This window comes from Protopterus annectens, chromosome 3.part0, assembly GCF_019279795.1.
Source record: "Protopterus annectens isolate FY-2018-M chromosome 3.part0, PAN1.0, whole genome shotgun sequence".
NCBI lineage: Eukaryota > Metazoa > Chordata > Ceratodontiformes > Protopteridae > Protopterus > Protopterus annectens.
The window spans coordinates 264302351-264315265 of NC_056731.1; the positions used below are offsets into that span (position 1 = coordinate 264302351).

The 12915-nt window shown below is 42.1% G+C and overlaps 1 protein-coding gene across 2 annotated transcripts in view; it reads left to right on the forward strand.

The window, feature by feature from the left end:
• Nucleotides 1-12915, forward strand: part of ANKMY2 (ankyrin repeat and MYND domain containing 2) — an 821123-nt gene that overhangs the window by 528913 nt on the left and 279295 nt on the right. For both annotated transcript variants that reach the window (XM_044064747.1, XM_044064750.1), the window contains one exon: nt 9547-9645. In XM_044064747.1, the coding sequence (XP_043920682.1) occupies nt 9547-9645 (99 nt within the window). The remainder of the gene's footprint in view (nt 1-9546; nt 9646-12915) is intronic.

A 12915-nucleotide genomic window follows, 5' to 3' on the forward strand; every position in this document is an offset into this window, starting at 1 on the left:
TAAGGGATTATGGGAAGAGGAGAATTCAGAGCTCTCCAAGCTTCTGTAAAAATGCCGTGGTTAGTTCAATAACCCAAAGGCTGAGAGAGACGAAAACAAGACAACACTGGTCTAACATTTTGGTAAGTACATAACTTTCATGTATTAGCAATGCGAGTACTCTAAGACAGTTGTGTGGCATACTGTTACATTCATAGTGCAGTATAGAGATCCGGATGCTTAAACACTATTGCTGTATAAGCAGCTGTAAAATTAGGCAATTGGGACAGGACTGAGGCAAGTCCCTTTCGGAAAAGTAGAAGTGGTGCTGAGGTTGCAAATTGTGTGTCTGGTAATTTGGCCTTGCAGACAAGTTAAAACAGAAATAAATTATATTTATAGAAATACGTAAAATATATAATTTTCAGTTATTATTGATGGGGAGTTAAGTACTAGAGGTTAAATGGGGCTATTTTGTGATCACAACTGGAAGGTTATAACAGATGAATATCCTAAATTTATTTTGCTTGAATGATTTTAGTAGACTTTGGTGGAGCATCAGTTTTTTTAAAAATATCGGACTATGCTACATGAACTGTGTAATTGTACTTAAACACTTGGCAGTCTGTCATGAAATTACAGTGAGACTGTTGCGACATTTAACTACTTTGCTTTCTCAGAGTAATCTGATTTAATAGTGTTTAAGACTTTAATTTAGAATTTAATAGTATTTTACACATTCTATGAATGTTAAATGCTTTTTATAGTGCTGTTATTAAAGGTGCTGATGTCAGCTTTATCCCCCTTAATAATTAGGCAGGGTTCAGGAGAGTAGCAGGTACATACATTTGTACTTCATTTACAGTTCATAGTACATATGGTCCAACGACCTTAACTGTCATCTGAGAAGATAAATGTATAGCCTACCTAGACTTTAGTTAAGGCTTCTGACACAGCTCTGTATGATGCAGTTAAATTTTAGAGCACTTGTGGTAGGTTCCATAACTGTTACTTTGGTCAAGAGGGGGAAAAAATTTCTATTACTGCAAAAAGCATATGCAGTAGATGTCTGCTTCAAACATGAGTTGGCCACTACTGGATTATTATACCTGGTCCTCTTTAATTTTCTTCAGAATTAACACTGAGATACTGGAGAGGGAAGAGAGCGTGCTTACAGATTATATTGATTTACAAACAAATTTGATCGAGTTCATAAAGAAATAGACAGGCATAGAAAGGCTGAAGTCATGTTAGGAATTACAGGACCGTAACTTGTGGTTGAAACACAAAACCAGTGAACATTACACAATGAAAGGGTAAGAGAATATTTATGTTAAGGGCATGAGACTTGGTTCTAAACGGTCACGTAAGGTAATGGAAGAGGACAGGAAGGCATGGGAAAATGCACAGATACACAGAGAGGGGGAGGGGGATTATTGTTGCCAGGAAGAAATTCTTTTCCATATGTGCAAACAGTAGTGATACCATATGTGGGATTTTGCATGTCCCATTAGAATCTTATTCCTTAGTAGGACATAGGAAGGAAAACTTTTTAATTTAGCTGTTCATTATCTAGTCAGATTTCAGTTGACAAAGATGACCAGTAAGTCTACCAAGACGTTTCTAATGTTAACATGAGATGTTATGTTGTCCATTTCGCCTTCCCTCTTTCTGGTTGGGTTTGGAGCTGATCTCTGCTCCAACCTGGCCACTTCTAAAGCTCGAAGAGCCCTAACTGGCTCGAGGCTAGCCCCTTATGCCAGCATGTTTAGCGGTAGCTACCCAGATCTCGTTTGCCACTTGCAGCGGCGAGATTGTCTTCTGCTGGCTCAGGCTAAGTAGTGATTTTTTTTCTATAAAAACTGGTGTTGTTTAAGTCTAAATTTCATCAGAGTTTAGTGATTTCTTCTTGTATATCACCCCTGTCCTTGTTGCTGTTGTCAGGCCATTGTTTTTCTCTCAGGCCTTTACCTGTGTGTTGTTGTTATTGTCGGCGGCCCGTTTTTCTTGAGCTTGTCCTGTTATCCTTCCTTGCTACCTAGGAAGAAGCCGTTTTAGTTAGAGGCCTTCTCCCTTTGGGAACAGTAGCCGTTTAACTTTGAGGCTACCCCCCCCTCCTTTCTTTCTTGAAAAAAAAGGAAAAGCACTCTTCAGTTGTTTGTCCTGTTTCTATCTGTGGTGTTTATGATGTCTAAAGAAATCCCTCAGCAGTCAGGGTTCAAGAAATGCGATTCGTGTTGCCAGAAAATGTTCCTTACAGATAGGCACACGAGTTGTGTTTATTGTCTAGGGGCGGTCCACCTGCAGGATTTGTGCTCTGTTTGTCATGCCTTTAGTGCACGAGTTTTGCAGGAGAGGCGTAACAAACTTATTTTGAGAGGGTTATTAAAACCCCAGTTTGAAGTAGCATCGGACACTTTGCCCTTAAAAGAATCCGATAACAAACTGGCATCTTCGACAGCTCCACATTCAGTGCCGACAAAGTCTAGATCCAAATCTTCTGATCCTTCGGAGTGGATTCTTGGCTCTGAGGAGTTTTTTTCTCAAGCGGCTCCATCGGCATCTTCGTAGCCATCCCGGACCCAAAAGAGATTGAGATCTCCTTCGCTGGACCCAGTGAGATCTGTGCCTCAGTTTCCACTGTTGCAGTCAGTGGCAGCTAGTCACTGGTCCTTGGCCCACTCCTCTCGATCATCCAGAAGTTTATCTGATGATGATGTGGAGAGAGGGGTGAAGAGGCTGCTCAAGACACCGATATTTGCTAAATTGTTGTCGAGCCCAGCACAGAAGGAAAGTGGCACTGTCGTCCTAACCAGTCCCCTGTCTTGATTCTCGATTCCTCCTCTGACTGCGTCCAGTTCAGAGCCAGAGTGCATGGACGTAGTAGTGGTGGAACTGCCTGTTCTGACAACCCTTGCCTTGTCAGTTCCGACATCTACTCTGACCCCCTCAATAGTCCGCCCTGTCGAGGGGTCTGGGCACAGAGATTCTCTCGTCGGTTCCTGGGGGGAAGTGGCATCGGACCCTTGTCTGACCCTGCTGTCCCCCTCGGAGCCTCTGCGCAGATGAGTTTGGCTCCCACATCCACCTTGGGTACATTGCCTTCAGTGCAGAGGAGGTCTCCAGGCTCCTTGGAGCCAGAGACTGCCTCCATTCCGGACCGCAGTGCCTTCGAGGTGATGAGTGTGCTGTCTACCGAGACCGCTCCACCCTCGGCACCATTGGCTCCGTCCCCTTCGATACCAGTATCTGCCTCAGATCCTCCTCTCCTTCCCAAATGTAGGGAACCGATGCCCCAAGATGTCCCACAGGGTGACCCCTCTTCTTCCGAGACCTCTCCTGAGCATGCCTCAGAGGAGGTTCCCAGGAAGAAAAAATGTAAGAGGAAGCGTGTGGACTCCCGTGAGTCAGTCACTTCTGACAGACTTGGATGATTCAGAATGGTCCCCACGGTCCCCCTCTGGGGATGTTTCTTTCTCAGACATCCTGCAGATCCTTGGGCAGTGGGGAAACCGGAAGTCCCTTGCCCCTTCTGAGGATGTGTCCGTGTATCTGGATGCATTTGGTTCCTGACCCTCCACCTCCTGGTTGTCTCCGCCTTTCGACCCACTTTTGCCTGTAGTGAGTCAAAAGGCATGGAGTGCTGCAGAGACCATGGAGCCCGTTCCGAGAAGGCCTAACAAGTTCATCACCACTCCAGAGGGCAAGACATTTCTCTCTAAAGGCGTGCCAGTTGACGCTATGGTGGTGGCAGCAGCCACCAAGAAGGAACTCGCAGAGACTTCCTCTTTTCTCCATCTGTCAAACAAGGAGTCTAGAGCCATGGATAGATATGGGAAGCGTGTTTTCTCTTCAGCGGCCTTTACTCTTCGGTCGCTGAACTATTTGATACATTTCACAAGACTTCAGCGGGATCTCCTTAAATAGCTTGGAGATACTGTCCAGGATCCTTCAGTTGAGGGAGCGGCTTCCAAGTCAGCTAACCAGCTAGCGAACCTAACATCCATCGTTAACTCCTCCATGCGCCTGATTTCTTATGCAGCAGATGGAGGGAGTAGGGCTGCAGGCACGGGAGTGGCTCTTCACAGACACTCCTGGATGCGCCTTTGTCAATTTACGGAGCCCTTCAAGTCCTCCTTTACAAACACCCCCTTTGACAGCTCGGCCTTGTTCGAGCCTCAAGTTATAGAGACTCTTACCAGGAGTGAACGAGATTGCAAAACTGTCTTTGCCATAGGAGTCCGTTTTTCCACTCCATCCAGGCCTTATCCCAAAGGCCAAAAGAGTGGTAAAATGTGGTTCTGTAAATCCCAGGGAGCTTTGCCGGACACTCGTTGAGAATTCCCCCAGTGGCAGAGGGGGGAAATAATAACGGGAGATACCGGCCTTGTGGCGGGGGGGGGGCTACAACAGGGTGACAGGGATACGTTCTCTGCCAGGCCCTTTCAGAATCCCTGAAGGATTGCCTGGCTGCCCACCTCTGGAGGCAGTCAGGGGCAGAATATCACTGTACCCAGAAGCCTGGCTAGATATAACAGAAGACGTGTGGGTACGGTGCATAATATAAAGGGGTTACAAAATTTCCTTCTCGCAAACACCCCCAAGAAGTCAAAAATGATCAATCCCAGATGTTACACCCAATCTTCAGGATCAAGCAGCCTTGGAAGTAAAACATTTACTGCAAAAAAGAGCCATTCAGGAAGTCCCCCCCAGACCAGATCGAATCCGGACCTTACTCAAGGTTCTTTTTAGTTCCAAAAAAGACCGGGGACTGGAGACCTATCCTGGATCTCAGCAAGTTAAACAGGTCAGTAAAGAAGACCAAGTTCTGGATGGTGACACTGCAGTCCATTCTACCCTTTTACGGTCAGGATGATTGGATGTGCTCTGTCAATCTCCAGGACGCATACTACCATATAATAATGGACAGGCAGTCCAGGAGACACTTACGCTTCCAGCTGGGAGCCAGTCATTACCAATTCAAAGCTCTGCCCTTTGGTCTCACCACAGCCCCCAGCGTGCTCACCAAATGCATGGCAGTAGTGACGGCTCCCCTGCGACGTTTGGGATTCCAGGTGTTTCCTTATCTAGATGACTGGCTCCTCACTGCCACCACCAAGCATCATCTCTTAAGGGCCAGGAATCACACTATTTACACTTGTACACGTCTAGGAATCACAATAAACTACAAAAAATTTGCCTTGTTGCCCTCTCAGTGTATTACTTTCATAGGCGCACAACTAAATACAAGAGACATGATAGCCAAGCTCCCACAGCAGAGGGTGCTTACCATTTGATGTCAGGCCCCTCTCCTCTTGTCAAAGCCAAAGGTTCAGGCACGGTTAGTCCTAAAGGTCTTGGGCTTGATGGTGGCTGCCATTACTCTAGTCCAGTTAGCTTGTTACCATATGAGGATTTTGCAATGGCTCCTTTTCACTCTGTGGTCAGGATCTACCAATGTCACACATGATCTTAATCATGGATACTTGCAAGAAAGATCTAGAGTGGTGGCTCCACTCTCCCCTAGTCACTCTTGGTAGACCCTTTGTAGCCCCTCATCTGGTAGCCACAGTGACCACGGACACTTCCCAGATTGGGGGGGGGGCATTATCTGGGACAGACAGTCCAAGGAACTTGGCAATTTCATGAGTACCATTTGCACATCGATATCCTGGAGATGAGAGCAGTGTTATTAGCATTGCAAGCACTTCATGACTCTCTTCATTTGAGCTATATAGCAATTCAGACGGACAACATGTCAGTGGTGTGGTACATCAACAAACAGGGCAGAACCAAGTCTTACCCCTTGTGTCAGGAGGCCCTTTGAGTATGGCAATGGGCAATTTCCTCTCAGCATTTTCTGGTTGCAGCGCACATCCTGAGGAAGTCCAACGTGATAGTGGACAAGCTCAGCAGGGCAATTCTCATGTCCCATGAGTGGTCTCTGAAACAAGATGTGGTGGATATGATCTTACACAGATGGGGCCAGCCATGCTGTGATCCTTTTGCCTCACACCTAAACAACAAATGTAGCAGCTACTTTGCCCTAGTTCCCCCACCGGGGCAGTCACCCAGAGATGCACTTATCCACGATTGGCCCCCCTGGGATTCTTTACTCCTTTCCCCCCTTTCCTTTAATTCCAAAATTCTTCAGAAAGCAAAGTTGCTGAGTCGCAAGCTGGTCCTCATTGCCACGTACTGACCTCATCAGATCTGGTTCCTGTTCCTTTGGCATTACCTGCAAGAGGAGCCTTGGATACTGGACCCAGTTCCAGATCTCCTGACACTTCAGTCAGATGCTCTTCGTCCCTCCATTCAAACTCTCAAGCTGACAGCTTGGTTTCTCCACTTCCAGTCCTAGCCAGGCTCCCGGATATCTCACCTATGGTTTCAACATATTTTAGTCTCTTCTCATAAACCAAATACGAGGAAAGATTACGCTAGTAAATGGAAGAGGTTTTCCTTCTAGGCCGAGCAAAATAACATTGATCCCTTTACAGCTCCAATTTCAAAAATTTTAGACTTCCTGGCAGAAACCTTTGAGAAAGGAACAGCAGTTGCTTCGATTCGAGTTAGGCTGCTATTTCTAATTTTCATGTGGGCCTTCTAGGGTCTAACGTCTTGTCCCACAAGCTATGTAGGGCCTTTTTAAAAGGTGCTATCGTATTAAGGCTCCTATCTGAGAACCTCTCCATCTTTGGGATTTAAATTTAGTACTAGCCGCCCTGATCCTCCCTCCCTTTGAACTAGCCGCTTCTTATCCTCTGAAGTTCTTATCATGGAAGGCCCTCTTCCTGATTGCTGTTACATCAGCTAGGCGGGTTAGTATCTCTTAGAACTAATCCTTCCTTTTTACCAAAAGTCTGTTCAGAGTATAATTTGAATCAGTCAATTGTACTTCCTGTTTTCTTTCCAAATTATGGCAACAAGGCAGAGTACAAGTTACATCAATTGGATGTCCACAGGCAGTTATGATTTTCTCTTCAAAGAACCACGGACGTCAGAAAATCAGATCAGCTGTTTGTATCCTTCTCACAGAGTAAGCAAGGCTCACCAATTTCCAAAGTAACTTTGTCAAAATGACTGTCCAATACTATTACTTATGCGTCTCTGAATGTGTCTGTCCCAGGAAAGATAAAGGGACATTCTACTAGGTCCTTGGCTACCTCCAAAGCTTTTCAAGCCAAGCTTCCATTATAAACTATTTGTGCGGCAGCAACATGGGCTACTCCCCATACCTTCATTACTCATTACAAAGTGGACATGGCCTCTCGGAACAGGGCATCTTTTGGTTCCAAGGTTCTGAAGTCTCTTTTCCAGTGAGCCACCCAGGATTTAGGTGCTGGGGATGCTGTCCCAGCCAGAAAGAGGGAAGGCCAGGTGGACAACATAACATAAAGAAGTTATGTTCTTACCATAATGTTCCATGTTTGTTATCCTTTATCTCGCCTTCCTTATTGCACCCCTCCCTCCTTCTCCCATCCTGGATGATTGAGAGGAATTTCCTTTTTGGGCTGTTTTGGCTGAGTTTCCTTTGCTTTCAGCTGTTGCTATAGTCCTTGTCACCATTGTTGTCCTGTTTTTTGGTACAAGGAAGTAGTATTATTTGCTTACCTCCTTTATTTGGTAATTTATAGTTCTCCTATATATTGGTTAGTTATCACAAATAAGATCTGGGTAGCTGCCGCTAAGCATGCTGGGATAAGGGCTCTTCAAGCTTTAGAAGTGGCCGAGTCAGAGCGGAGATCGGCTCTGAACCCAACCAGAAAGAAAGAAGGTGAGATAAAGGACCACAAACATGGAACGTTATGGTAAGAACATAACTTCTTTATTGTATCTTTGGATGTGGATGAAATCTGCTAAGAACACCTGGTGAAAATCCAGTGCAGATGTTAGAAAAAGTTTTGTGGGTCTTCAACCATCATTTTAGTTACCACCTAAAATGGCAGATGAAACATCAGTTAAATGTGTCGTGTTATATTTTGAGTGTAACCTGTACTCAAGTCTTGCAAGCACACAGACGCACACAATTACACAATGAAATTTGTTTCAGATTTTCTATCAGATCATTTTATTGACTTTTCTAAAAGACCATTTCAGGAATACAGCTAAACTCTTGCCCACTAACAAAAGTTTACTTAGCTAAGTTGTTCAGTATTAGAGGCAGTTGATTTTGGAAGATAATCCACTAATATTTGAAGTTCTGGTACCAAAAGGATATTTTGAAGCCGAAGAACCAGTGATGACATTTAAGTGATATTGCAGTTGCTTTTTGATCAATATAAAAAGAACAAACTTCATGATGCATTTCTTGGAAAAGAGGAGGTCCAAGAACAGGAAGGCGTAGTCTAAGAAAAGCATACCTTCTATAACAGCATCGATTGATCAAAACTTCTAGGCAAGTTCATTAATCCTGGTACCAGGTTAAAGCAGATGTAATAAATGGTACGGGTAAGTACACGTAGTGTGTTGACTAACTACTTTCTGGAGCTTATTCAGTAGTTAAAACCATTCACAGTCTAGATAAGAAAGGAGTGGTACTGTTGTACAACAGCACTGTTATTGAAAGATGTGCTGCCTGTGGAGTGTTTTTACCTTTAAAATGAGTTGGCCACTGATTGAAAGTGGGAATTAAATTGTGCCTTACCTGGGAGCACTGAGTAGTGAATTTATTTTAATGAAAGCAGTCATTTCTAGTGGAAGAAATGTCTGTTTCTGTCAAGATGGAGTAGCCTCAGTAGTTGATTATAATGAGCAGGGGTACAGGGATGCAGCCCTGTACAGTGCAGTACTTTCTCCTTATCAAATGTTTTTGTTTATAAAAGTTGGAAAGACAGGAACATGGTTGTAACAATGTTAATTTGAATGGTGGTGTTAGTTTTATGTGGCTGCAGGAAAACTTAGTATTTGTCCTGACCGGTGAAGTTTTTGAGGAATGATGTGCATAGAAGCATTTCATCAGTGTGTCATCATTGATTTTACTGTTAGAATGATAATGCCCAGGAAATTGTCCTGCACTCTGGCAACCTATATGGCATTACCACAGAGGATTTAGCCAATGAGTTGTTGTTGAGTGACTTCCTGTGGTACAAGGTTTGAGTCCCTCAGACTTCATTTTCCTAATGTGTGACCTTGAACAAGTAAATTAACCAAACAATGCTTTGGGGCTGTTAGAAATTTGGGCTAGGCTCCTTAATGGTTTTCTGGATTGCATGTCTAGTAACTACCTACAAACCAATAGGACTTCCTGTAGCTCTTGAACTTTTTATTCCACATCTGATCTGTTAACTGTTGTATGTCATTGAAGAAGGGTGGCTGTTTTGGAATTAGATAAAGCACAGTATTATAATCCGCTTTATATTTCATATGTCATATTTCCACCGTTATCACTGGTGATATTTTTGTTTCCCAGCTCGCCCTTATCGTCAAAGATAATTTTTGGAACAACAACCCTTACATTTTTACTCTGAGAGTCTAGTCTTATCAATGTACAGCATTATTGATTATTGAACATGCAGATTAGTTCATGCTACTGAAATTCTGATGATTTGTCTCTTTATGATATAGGTAATACAGAGATAACTTGGATGTTACTAGAAGCTGGAGCTGATACTGAAGTACAAAACTCTGTTGGAAGAACTGCAGCGCAGATGGCTGCTTTTGTAGGTAAGATATTCAAAATTGGAACACATTCTTATTCTTTGCTTAATTAACCATCATTGTAACAATTTAGGCATCTCTAGACTACTAAGTAAAGTCAATACCCGATATAAAACAAGAACAGATGTGAGCCTGTAGGCTTCATACTTTGATATATGTGTGTCACATATCTGCTGTTAAATTTTGCAAGCTCCCTAAATGTCAGGATTCACAATGTTTAGTCTGTTGAGATGAAAAAACAAAGAAAAATGAAAATACACGGGAAGAGCTAATATTGAACACCATTGTTCTCCCCACAACCACTCCCTGAACTTGAATACAAACTCTGGTATCACCATACCTCAGGAGAAAGGAAATATTCTGAGTAATGGTAGTCCATGACTTAGTATATGTAAATCTGGATTTTGAGCAGGTTTGGTTTCCACATTGAGACTCTGCATTCCGAGCTCTCATATTTAAAATGGTTATCCATTTTGCAAAATAAGTGACTGACATGTTTGCATGTCATTGCTTTCAAGACAAATCACCTTGCATGCATTTACCTACTGTTAGATGTAAAAAGTAGTAGTAGTTTTCACCAAGTAAGAGTTGATCAAAACATGATCTGTCAGACATGACTTAGAGAAACTATTCATCTCTGAATTTTCTCCCATCCTGTGATTTGGCCACCATGGAGTTAATATATTACGGAAGTGGGGTGTAGGGCTGAAGTGGGAGGTGAAGCTCCCACATTAAACTTTTTTTTTTTGTTATGGCTGTTATAGCTGTATGCTTTTCAGACAAACCATATTCATTGAAACAACACTCAGCCTTCCTGTTTTCAGTTCTTTCACAATGAACCATTCTGAAGTTTTATGCTTTAGAGTGTGCAACTGAAAAAAAAGTGACGCTGTAATGATGCTTGTCAGAATATTCAAAAAGAATGTGTTATGGGTTTTACAAACCCAAAGTAGACACTATAAATAAGGTCATGTTTTAGAATGCTCAAGCCCTTCATTCATAGCCAAATTCTTCTGGGAAATTATAGTAAAGGAAAATATATCTAGTGTGTGGAAAGCCACAATTATGCCCTGAAACTGGGGGAGAAAACAAACTTGCTACTCACCTTTCTAACATCAGAAAGGTGCTTAACAAGCTTTTGTTACTAACAACTAAGTGCTGTTAGCTGTAGTCTCATGCTAAAGTGTAACAACAGCCATTCCAGCACCACAATAATGCAGCAGAGCAGAAGCTAAAACAGCATTAAAAGCTGTTCTCTGCTACACTGTTAAGCAAAATGTGCATCAGAGAGCACAGTAACAACTTTTAAAGCAGTCAGCTCATCAGAGGTACCTTTGCTTCTACCCACACTCTGTGTGGTATTACTAAGTGTTTTTTGGTTTTCAAAGCTGTAAAATACTTTGTGTTCCTGCTGTTTTTTTTCTTTGTCTGGTAGTACATGCTGCTGATTAAGCAACATGCAATAGAAAGATTTATGATTGGGTTTCTCCGATCGTAACTCTTATGTATTCTCAACATGGATGTCAAGATTCACATTTTTAACTGATTCAAACCATATATTTCCCGGACACATAATTATGATCGGAGACCTGACCATAATCCTTTGTGTTACACAATTACTAATAAAACAAGAAAAATTGTCTTGTCTAAAATCACTTCACAAGTCATTTGATAACCTTGTGTATAATCAAGATATTGTCTGCAATGGGGAAGATGAATAAATCACTTGCCAACAGATGGCAATTGCCTCAAAAAATGTGATTGTTTTTCCTTTTCTTTTCCAAAATGAAATTTGGTGTTTGTGTACTGATGAAAAAAAACTCACGAAAATTAAGTAGTCCTGCCTTAATGCCTCCCCTAACCTCCGTTCACCTCACATTTAATCTTTCATAAACTTGCCTATGCATGACTGTTCTCGCTATAACTTGGCATAATGGTTAAGGTCTTCTGCTCCCACCCTGGGTCTTTTTTTCAAGAGTCTGAGAGGCATGGGCAGCCCTGAACTTTGAGAAATGAGCTTCTCATCAAAGCGAAGAAAAAAGTTTTTATTTCCGTTTTGCTTAAATATTTTCAGTTCCACTTTTAATTACCTGTATGGTGATACTGTTTTTGTAGTTTCTCCTATTTTTCCATGTTTTAGCAAAAAAAGTGTTGCATTTTTTTATTTTGCCTTGGGACTTTAGTCTTGTAGTTTCATTTGCATTTGATGTGAAAATTGTGAATTACAGGAAGATCCTAACATCATTTATACATTATACTGCACTTCTATCTCCATAAGTAGAGTTACTTGTAAAAGCTAGCTATTTGTATTTTGAACTCTGTCTGGGGCCTTAGTCTTTTTAGTTTCATTCATAGTAGTGGCAGAACTGTGAACTGCTGCCAGATTTGAGTCTTCTTTAGTCATTTATTACTGCATTTTTCTATAAACAGTGTTACTGGTGAATGTTTACATTGTCTGGTGCTTTAGACTATAGAGTGGAATTGCAGTATTGTAAATTTTGCTTCATTTCCTTTACATCTGTTTACATATCAGTTTTGCTGCTAGAGTCTTATATTTTGCTTGTCATTTACTTGCTTAAAATTGCATCCCATTTCTTTTCTGTTTACTTTGCCACTGTTTTTCCCTTTCTTTATGTATGCCCCAGCCCCTACTGATTAAGTACTGCTCTTCCTGCTGCTCCCTGCTGATTAGTTACAGTTTTCCCCCACTATAAAAACTAAAGTTTCTGAAATTCTAACATACCTGGTGTCATTGACCAGGACTAAGAAAACTATGATTTGCTGCAGGTTCTGAAGTCACATCTCCAACACTGGCTTTATTTGATTGGATACCTCTATAGCTAGTCTACTTCTTACTGCTTGAATTTTTCCATAACCTCCCATCCTTTTCATGTTATGGTTTAAACCTGTGTGTCTGGCTTCCACCCTTTATGGAATTCTGACTTCCAAAATCTCTCCCTCCCTCTTTCATTGCTGTTTTCAGTTGTGTAGGCTGTTCAACTACTTTTCCCACCCATTGATTTCCATAGATCCATTATATGGAGTACACACCCAGTAAGCCAGTTAAACCATGCTGCTCTTGAGTAAACCTCCCTTACTATAAGTTGTCTCCTGATCATTTTGTCAGAGCTCCAATCTGCTCGGGCTCCTCACCACACTCTGAGAGGGTCCTGAATTAATCCTTTGTCATCCTTGGTAGATAAGAAATTCAGTTTATTGTTTTGCACTTCAGTTAACAATTACAGTGCTGCAGTTCTATATTTGTTTAATTTGTTG